At 43.3% G+C, this 8,076-nt stretch overlaps 1 protein-coding gene across 1 annotated transcript in view; it reads right to left on the bottom strand.

The window, feature by feature from the left end:
* Nucleotides 1-4,329: 4,329 nt before the first annotated feature.
* The window catches only part of UTP11L (UTP11-like, U3 small nucleolar ribonucleoprotein (yeast)), a 24,499-nt gene continuing 20,752 nt past the window's right edge, over nucleotides 4,330-8,076 (bottom strand). Inside the window, exons 3-8 of the mRNA XM_009996693.1 lie at nucleotides 7,493-7,595; nucleotides 7,140-7,253; nucleotides 6,295-6,388; nucleotides 5,888-6,018; nucleotides 4,664-4,774; nucleotides 4,330-4,413 (exon numbers count right to left, since the gene is read on the bottom strand). Of these exons, the coding sequence (XP_009994995.1) occupies nucleotides 4,330-4,413; nucleotides 4,664-4,774; nucleotides 5,888-6,018; nucleotides 6,295-6,388; nucleotides 7,140-7,253; nucleotides 7,493-7,595 (637 nt within the window). The remainder of the gene's footprint in view (nucleotides 4,414-4,663; nucleotides 4,775-5,887; nucleotides 6,019-6,294; nucleotides 6,389-7,139; nucleotides 7,254-7,492; nucleotides 7,596-8,076) is intronic.

Below are 8,076 nucleotides of genomic sequence, written 5' to 3'. Positions count from 1 at the left end.
AATCTGCAGTGTAATCTGCTGCACAGGCAGCAGAAGCCTTAAAGCCCCCAATGTGGCTGCAAGAGGTGGGTCTCCATTTTGTGCTGCTCTTTCTTCTGGGTGCTGGTGCTCAACTGAAGATTAGAGCATGGGGTATTTGGTGCCTGGAGGAGTAATGGAGGTAGGTTCTTTGTTCTAGGAGTCCAGTCTGACTGTGAGTCAGAGAAGACAGGGGTGGGAAGGCTGGTGAAGGAGGTGGCTGGGGAGAAAGCTGCTGGCACCTTCCACGGTGTTGGTCTGGGCTGCTAACACACAGTGAGGGTTCACCAGTGCTGTGTGCTGTCTCTGGTAGGTAGGTGTGGGGGTTGGTGTATGCTGAGGTGTGGATGCTCTGCTGGGGGATCAGTGGGGAGCAGCTACGCTCTGGGGTGCTGGTGTGGGGCTGCCACTGAGCTGGAGAAGCCCAGGGAGTACAATGCTGAGCTCCCTGCTATGTACAATCAAGCGCTGATCATTTCTATCATGAAGATAAACTGGCCATTGTTGCCAAAAATAAATGTTAGTGTTCCAAATCCACACTTCAATAGCACCAGCTCATTAGAGATGCATATCATTTGGCTTCAGTCCCACACCTTCCAGCTCGTTATAAATATGCAGTTGCTGCTGGCTCTACCCCAATCATCTCTGCAATCAGAGCTTTTAATTAGGTTAATTAAATTGTATCAAACCTCGTAGGGACGCAGTTCACTGATGCTGATGAGGCAGCCAAAACAGACCTTAACTCTAGCTCTAATGAAGGCCCTGCTGCAGCTAATGACAATGCATAATAAATTAGAACTTCCCTAGAAAGGTGCATCAGGGCTTGTGCTTCAGTAAGTGATTATATGCACTAACTTACTATTTCAGTCTTTAAGTCTGCCAGGCCAGGAACGTCCTGGGAATATGTTCTCACTAAATAATGGGCTCCTACCCACCCAGAGCAATGCTGCTTACCTTGATTCTCTCAAGGTACTAAAAGCTTTGGGTATATAGCTGTAGAGATGGCAAAGCAAATACTTGCTGCTTTCACCTTGCATAGCAGTAGGGCTGCTCGGCTGCCTGGCTTTTCCCAAAAGAGGCAGCAGCAGGTATTTATTTGAAACCCTCTGTAATTTAATTTGAGCATGAACATCTTGTTTGGAGGGAAACAGTGGGTTGTGTCCAAGCGTGTGGCATTGGGAATGGAGCTGATTCCCTGTGTCCAGCCTGTTCCTGGCTCTTAGCAGCCCCTATGCTGCTCCTAGCTAGGGTGGGAAGGTCTGGGTGGCCAAGGAGCTGTGGAAGAGAGGTTTAGGGCAGTCATGTTGAGCAGCAATTAGTCATTCCTGATTTACATCCTGTTCTTTCAACTCCCTGCTGTGAAACTGCTTGGGCTTGAGTGGAGAAATTCCACCACCCTTTCTCCTTGGTGCCCTTGGGCAAGTCACCTCAGCTGAACCTGGCTGTAAGGACAGCAGAGTCTCAGTAACAGTCAGAGCCAGGGCCACCAGTCCTGCCAGCCAGAAACACCATTGATCTCAGGCCTGGACCACCATCCTGCTGGAGAACTGGGACAGCAGTGCCTGGATGAGAGTGGGAGCTGCTGGGACTCTGTCCAGGCTGTCCAACTGCCAGATGCACGGTGAGCACCACATGGTATGACAGGGGCAGTGGGGTGGTGGGATCACACCCTCCCTGCTGAAAGAGCAGCGAGGAGGGCTCTGGGATTTTTGATGTCCCTTCAGCTGCCCATGGGAGCTCCAGACCATCCCCTGGCATGTTGGCTTCTGGCTTTGTAGCTGTGCTCCAGGAATGGGGTGAGACATCCCACTGTGCTGGTCTCCAGTCTGCTTCAGGCTTGGAAAATGGGGCCTGCAGGAAACCACCCATGAAGCCCAAGGGCTGGTGATGGTTCTCCTTCTAGCAGTATATTGTTGCAGTTGCTGAGAGATAATCCTGCAAGCACTTTAATGTAGCCTGGTATTTTATAGACAGTTGTTATCAATTGAGTTCTTCAGCTCAAACAAGGAATTACATTAATTTATTATATGGCACAATATTACTCTGAGTCACCTGAAATCTGAGCTGTGAATCTGTGGGGTGTTTTAATATCTGTTTCTTGCAAGCTGCAGGGAATCTTCTTGCTAAAGAACCTGTTGGTTCAGCCTTTGATACTACAGTTATACCACGCAGCAATAGCTGTGGGCTGTTTCTCTGTCTTTCCCCACAAGGGTCCAGCTAGAAGATGGCCAATCCCACGAACATCTCCTTTCAAATCTCACACTGCAGTCAAGTGGTCTGGGTGTTTTGTTCAGTTGCAAGATACTGATCCTTCCCAGGCCCTTGCAGAAAGATTTCAGTGCTTTAGGGTAAGTAAAGGAAGTTAAGGGCTATGGGCATCAAACCAAGAGCCTGGTCCAAGGGATGAACTGAAGGGAAGGGTTTGGCTTTTTGGAATGTGCCTAGGAGGAAGCTGTTAGGTGACTGACCCACAGGAACACTGCCCTGCACCAGAACTGTCTGCTGCCACAGCAAACTATAACCCTGCTCACAAATTATGGGCTTTCTTAAATATTTGAGTTCAGATAGTTCCTGTCCAGTCTCTTTCAAGATGTGAAATGGGTTTGGGGTTCTTCCTGAGAAAACTCCAAACAGAACCTGGGCACCATTTTTGCTCCCCGCACTTTCAAAACTGTGTAGGTTTGTCTGCCAAGGTAAATAAAAATGGATTCTCTCTTCCAGCAGGCAGCCCATTTCCCATACATCTGTGCTGCAGGGAGCCAGGTCTTGGCACCAAGTGTGTAACCGGTGCCAACTGTCTGAATGTTTCTCTGGACACTGAGCCACAGCAATACTGTGAAACACAACGATGGATGTTGGTAAGATAAAATAACTTTGGTTTTGTTCTTGGAGACAGTGCAGGGTTTTTTGCAGGTAGCTGTTGAGAGCTCTGGGGCCGTGTGAGCGTGGAAGGTCAGTGATCAGCACCCACCAAATCCTAGAACATGTTTGTGCACCAGAGCTGGCACCTGCTTTTAGTCTCTTGTGGCCACAAGATGATAAACCACCCCACAGCTGACTGGATTTGTACCTGGGGTTTCGTGGTCAGGGTCCATGCAGCAAGACGTCTTGCAGGATTTACTCGGAACATTGCTGGGTGTTGTCCCATCCCCGTCCCTGCCGCGGGCCGCTGCTGCCCCCCCTTGGGATCCTTCGCAATTGCAGAAACAAGGTCTGAACCTGCATTTTTGCACGTGTAAAAGTCGCTTTTCATCTAAGAGAAGCCAGGAAAACTCCCAAGGTGGGAAGCCTTGAGAAGAGCATCTCTTTTCTTCATTATCTTGCATGGGCATGTGCTGCTTATTGGCAGATACAGTATGTGTGAGACAGATAAGAGAAGGAATGTTTACGCCCAAGTTCTCCCAACATGCCCAAACTGCTCCAGGACACTCCAGGATGTGTCTTATTTTTCTTAGCTGCAACCCCCTTCCAACTACCAAGGCTGCAACAAACGTAACATAAACAGAGGACAAACTTTTGTCCCACAGTTGGCTCTCGTGTTGTCTCTCCCTCTATGTGAATTTCAGTATCACCCCTGATCACACTTGGAAAGCACACTGGAAATTCGGCATGGCATGGGCTCTAACCATCTGACAGGAGAAAGAAAAAAGGCGCAAACAGCTTCTCAGGTACAGAAATCATTTAGAAAGGTAAGGTTTTTCTTCTTTCCATACACTGGAAGCAAGTTTCTGCTGCCAGCACCCTTTCAGAACAGCCTGGCGAGCACAGTGCCTGAATTTACCCATGTGCCTTTAGCGTTGCCTCTAACTCTCGTGCTTTAAAGTTAAATCATTTTGTGTAGATAAAGCAGAATGGGAAAATTAAAGATGGAGGGGGGAGTGGTTAGAAAGATAATTCAACTTTAACCTGCTTGAAGAGATCGCTAAACAAGTTGATCTGAAATCTCTCACACTTTTGGAAGTGCCATGTCCAATCCCAGAGCAGCTTTCCTGTCCATCTGCTGTGCAATGCATCTCCCAGTCTCTTCATTCTGACCTTGACTTTTCAAGGATTGTTTATGGTGCATATTACAAGGACATTCAGGCACCTCTTGTGGCTTCCCATTGTAAATACCAAGAGAACAAATTCTCTGCTTTATTAATCAATTAATTAGATAAAATATATTTATGGCTATCACAGGCCCACACTAATTTATTTTAACAAAGTGCTAGGATGCAGTGAAAAAAACAAACTGATACAGGGTATCAGTCCTTCTTCATAAGGAGAATCCTCTTTCTAAGCAAAGATGGTAACAATTATTTAAAGGAAGGGTTAACGTTTCCGCTGAAACTTGAATTTGTAAATAGCTGGACCACTTGTTGTCTCTTTCTTCACCTTTACTTTATGAGTTTTGTCCTGAAAAAAATGAGAAAAAAAAAAAATTTGCTGGCATGCAAAAGAAAAAATAGCCCACTCTTGTATAAGTAAGAAAGTTCCCATCTGGAACTGACAAGACATTAGTGAAAAATGGTCACTTTCCACTTTTTTAGGTGGGAATTCTACTTCTGTCTGCCCTTTACACCTTAGAAAAGAAATGAATACATACAAAATTAGACCTCATGACCTTAACAAAACATATTCAAAGAACCAGAACTAAATCCCTCACCAAAAGATCTTTACGTGTCTGAATTTTCTGTGCAACAACAAACATGGCCTTTTCTCTTTCGATGCGCTGTTTCAGCAGGTCATACTGATTCTTCCTTTGCTGAGCTAATTTCTGGAGAGAAAAAAAAGGCATCTTTAAGACAGAGAGGAACAATGTTCTATGGCCTGTAGCTGACCTATTCTGAGGGACTTGGACCTAAAAAATGTTTTACATTCTTAAATCATCATCAATACAGAACACTGCTTCAGTTCTGTGGCTAGATCCCAAAGAACAGTTTCAGTATCTTGATTCTCATACTAGAGATTTTCTAGTTAGGGTTTATTTCTTTATGCTTGTTTTAATCTCCTAAATACAAGCATGCAAAACCAAACTTCTAACCTAGATAGTTGCTGGGTAAGTGGCTGGAATTTCATTTTTCTAAATCCTCTGAATTTCAATGTTGAGTACAAGATAACATTTAACCCTGTAACGAAAACTCAGTTTATCTAGAGGGGGAAATATAATAATAAAAAAAATACCAGAGACCAATTTCTGAAGTGCTTAGAAATTGCAGAGAGGCCTCCCAAAATGCAACTTTAGTCACGTTTACCTACTGACAGTGGATGGCTTTCCCAGCACAAAAATGGTACTACTGCAGGTGTGATTTAACTAATTAAATTAAGGAGAACAGATCCCAACATGCTTAAAATATGACTCAGACATTTAGAGAAAACTTGTCAGTCTACAACTTGTTCAACTGCTTTACTGACAAGCCAAACTGAGAAAGCTGGCAAGAAAAAAGGACCACCGGGTATTTATTATCTGACATCTGATTCAGAAAACAACAGGTTACAAATTTACCAATCAGCAATTTTAAACAATTTTATTTTTACCTTACATCAACTCAAGCTTATAGGACTGCTCGATTTATCTCTAAACTAATTAAGAGGTATTTACAGTGTTAAAGCCAAGTGTAGCTACTTCTAGGACCAAATTGCTGTGATACTAAAAGATTAAAATCAAAGTTGACTGTTTAAGCAATTCATCCTGAAGGGTCCTGAAATACCTTAAATTAGGAAAGCCAGGAAGTGACATCCACTTGTGTGTCACCAATAAAAATTCTAAGACAAAAGAACAACTTTGTTCTCCTCCACAACAGTCCAATGAATCCTCTTTAGAGCTTATTAGACAAAAGCTGTAAAACATTAAGAAAACCATAATACAAATAAGGGCAGCACAAAGTACCTTTAAGTGGGCAGGGTCTGTAGCTCCTCTCAGCGTCTCTCTCTGCAGCGTTGCGATGGTTGGTCGGTTGTACACTCTACTAACGAGCTCTGGAACAGTATCCAGGTGAGTTGCAATATCAAACTCCTGAACTATAAAGAAATTTAGGAATAAACTCATGCACTTCTTGGATTAATACTCAGCAAACCTTCCAAACATGAGGCTTAAGCACAGCCAGTGATGGAAGCTCCAGCAGAACTGAGGTCTTATCTGGTAATCAAGAGATTTCTAGAGCACTTGAATTATTACTCCTGAAAAAAATGTATCTTATTTCATGTTAACAGCATAAAGAAAGCACCATACTATTTCAACGAGCTGACAGTAAAACATCACAGAACAAGTTTGATAAAACCTGTTTAAAGTCTTACCTTCTTTTTTCGTATCAAAAAAGAACACGTGCTTATTTGGGCTCTTCCCCTCCGCATCCAGGAGATGGAGCTCCGACTTCAGCCGCTCGATTTTCTACGGGAAAGAAAACTAATCTGTTCTGCAAACATCCATAAAGAGGTAAAGAATGTCTTCCTCGACTAAATTCGTGTTTGTTTCTTGAGCATCTGAACACTCTTCTGTTTAATCTTTGAAAATATATCTGGTCTATATTTATGCCATGTCTTCACAACATTTTCCAGCAGGGGTTAACAGTAATTTCCAGTATTATGCAGCCAAGTATGTACAAATCAATTTTCAAAACAGTAAGTTATCAGTATGTCAGACTAAGTAGGAATGGTTACCATGAAATCAGTAGCAGAAGTATGAAGGAAAAGTCATGGCTGACTTTCTTTTATTTTTCTGCAGTGATGGAATGTTGATCAACATTAGACCATAAAACATTTTCAGAGGTGGGTCCCATCTCTGTTGATTGCCCACCATATTCAAACAACCCACTTCAGTAACAATAATGCTCAATTCTGCATTGCAACCCACTTCAGTAACAATAATGCTCAATTCTTCATAAAAATGAGAAGCAAGAGTACCTGTATGTCTGGAATTTACATAAGAAATCGTCATGTTTTATAGTAATGCACAGTACAGTTTTTATTATTCAAAATACCTTTAGGTTCTACAGCCAGAGCTCCACTGACATTTCCATCTATAAATTCCAGTATGACACAAATCAGATTTCACTAAACATAAATACTGTAGCCAAAACCAAACCACAATAAAAAGAACAATTCTGAGCAAACTGGGAAGCATTAAAAAAGTGAAGTATTACCTTGGCTTCTGCAACCCTTTTCATTTCCACATACTTGATATCCTGTGTCCTCATCAGCTTCACCTGTTCAGGGGTCACTTCATCCTTCTGCTGCTTTATGATATGAACTCCATCCTAAAACCAGACAGAACACAGCACTGATAGACACCACTCCACCTAGAGTCTACCTAATGATAAAAGCAAAATAACCTTTTTGTCCTTTGCACCTCTTTTTCTTTGAAGCCTTCTACAGGCACCAAACCAAGTCTGCTAATGTATTACTAATTCATAAATTAAAAATAAAACAAGGTAGGAAAAAAATATTGTTACTCAAGAGTAACATAACCCTGCTTGAAGGCAATTTTGATTCTTACCTTGAGTTCAGCATGTATCATTTTAAAGTAGAACTCATCAGGATTCTTGTCCAGAGCTTTCTTTTGAAGTGCTCTGAGGGCATTTTGTTTCTTGTGATAGTCACTGGGGGGGGAAAAACACAACACAAAACAAATAAAAACCAAACCAGCAGTTAATTGTTTTCTCCATGATGAGATGCTGAGTCCTTCAGTGATGCTGAGAACTTTGCAACAGGCTCTATATACAGGGCTGGACAGAACAGCTGGCTTTAGCTTTACAGTTAATTTCTTAACTAAGCGGGAAATGAAGTGTACAACAGCCGGTGTTAGAGGAGAAATGAAAACGTGCTCTGCAAAGCTTACTGAGCTGCTCAGGACTCTCAGATCTCATCCAGAACCAGCCATTAAGGTTGGAAGATAACGCTGATCTGGTTTGCAGTGATCACAATAACAAGGATGTTGTGACGCTCTGTCCTCCACCTTCCTTCTCCCTCCGACCGATCCACAGGGGTGTTTAACTGCCGCCCGTGACCCCGCGGTGCTGAGACCGCCCGGAACACTGAACCCCGCGAGTGCCGCTCGGACCCGGGTCCCGCTCCCACCCC

The sequence above is a fragment of the Chaetura pelagica genome, unplaced genomic scaffold (assembly GCF_000747805.2).
Source record: "Chaetura pelagica isolate M959 unplaced genomic scaffold, ChaPel_1.0 scaffold1064, whole genome shotgun sequence".
Lineage (NCBI taxonomy): Eukaryota > Metazoa > Chordata > Aves > Apodiformes > Apodidae > Chaetura > Chaetura pelagica.
Note: the sequence above shows the minus strand (reverse complement) of the source record. Positions and strands in the feature narration are given on the sequence as shown.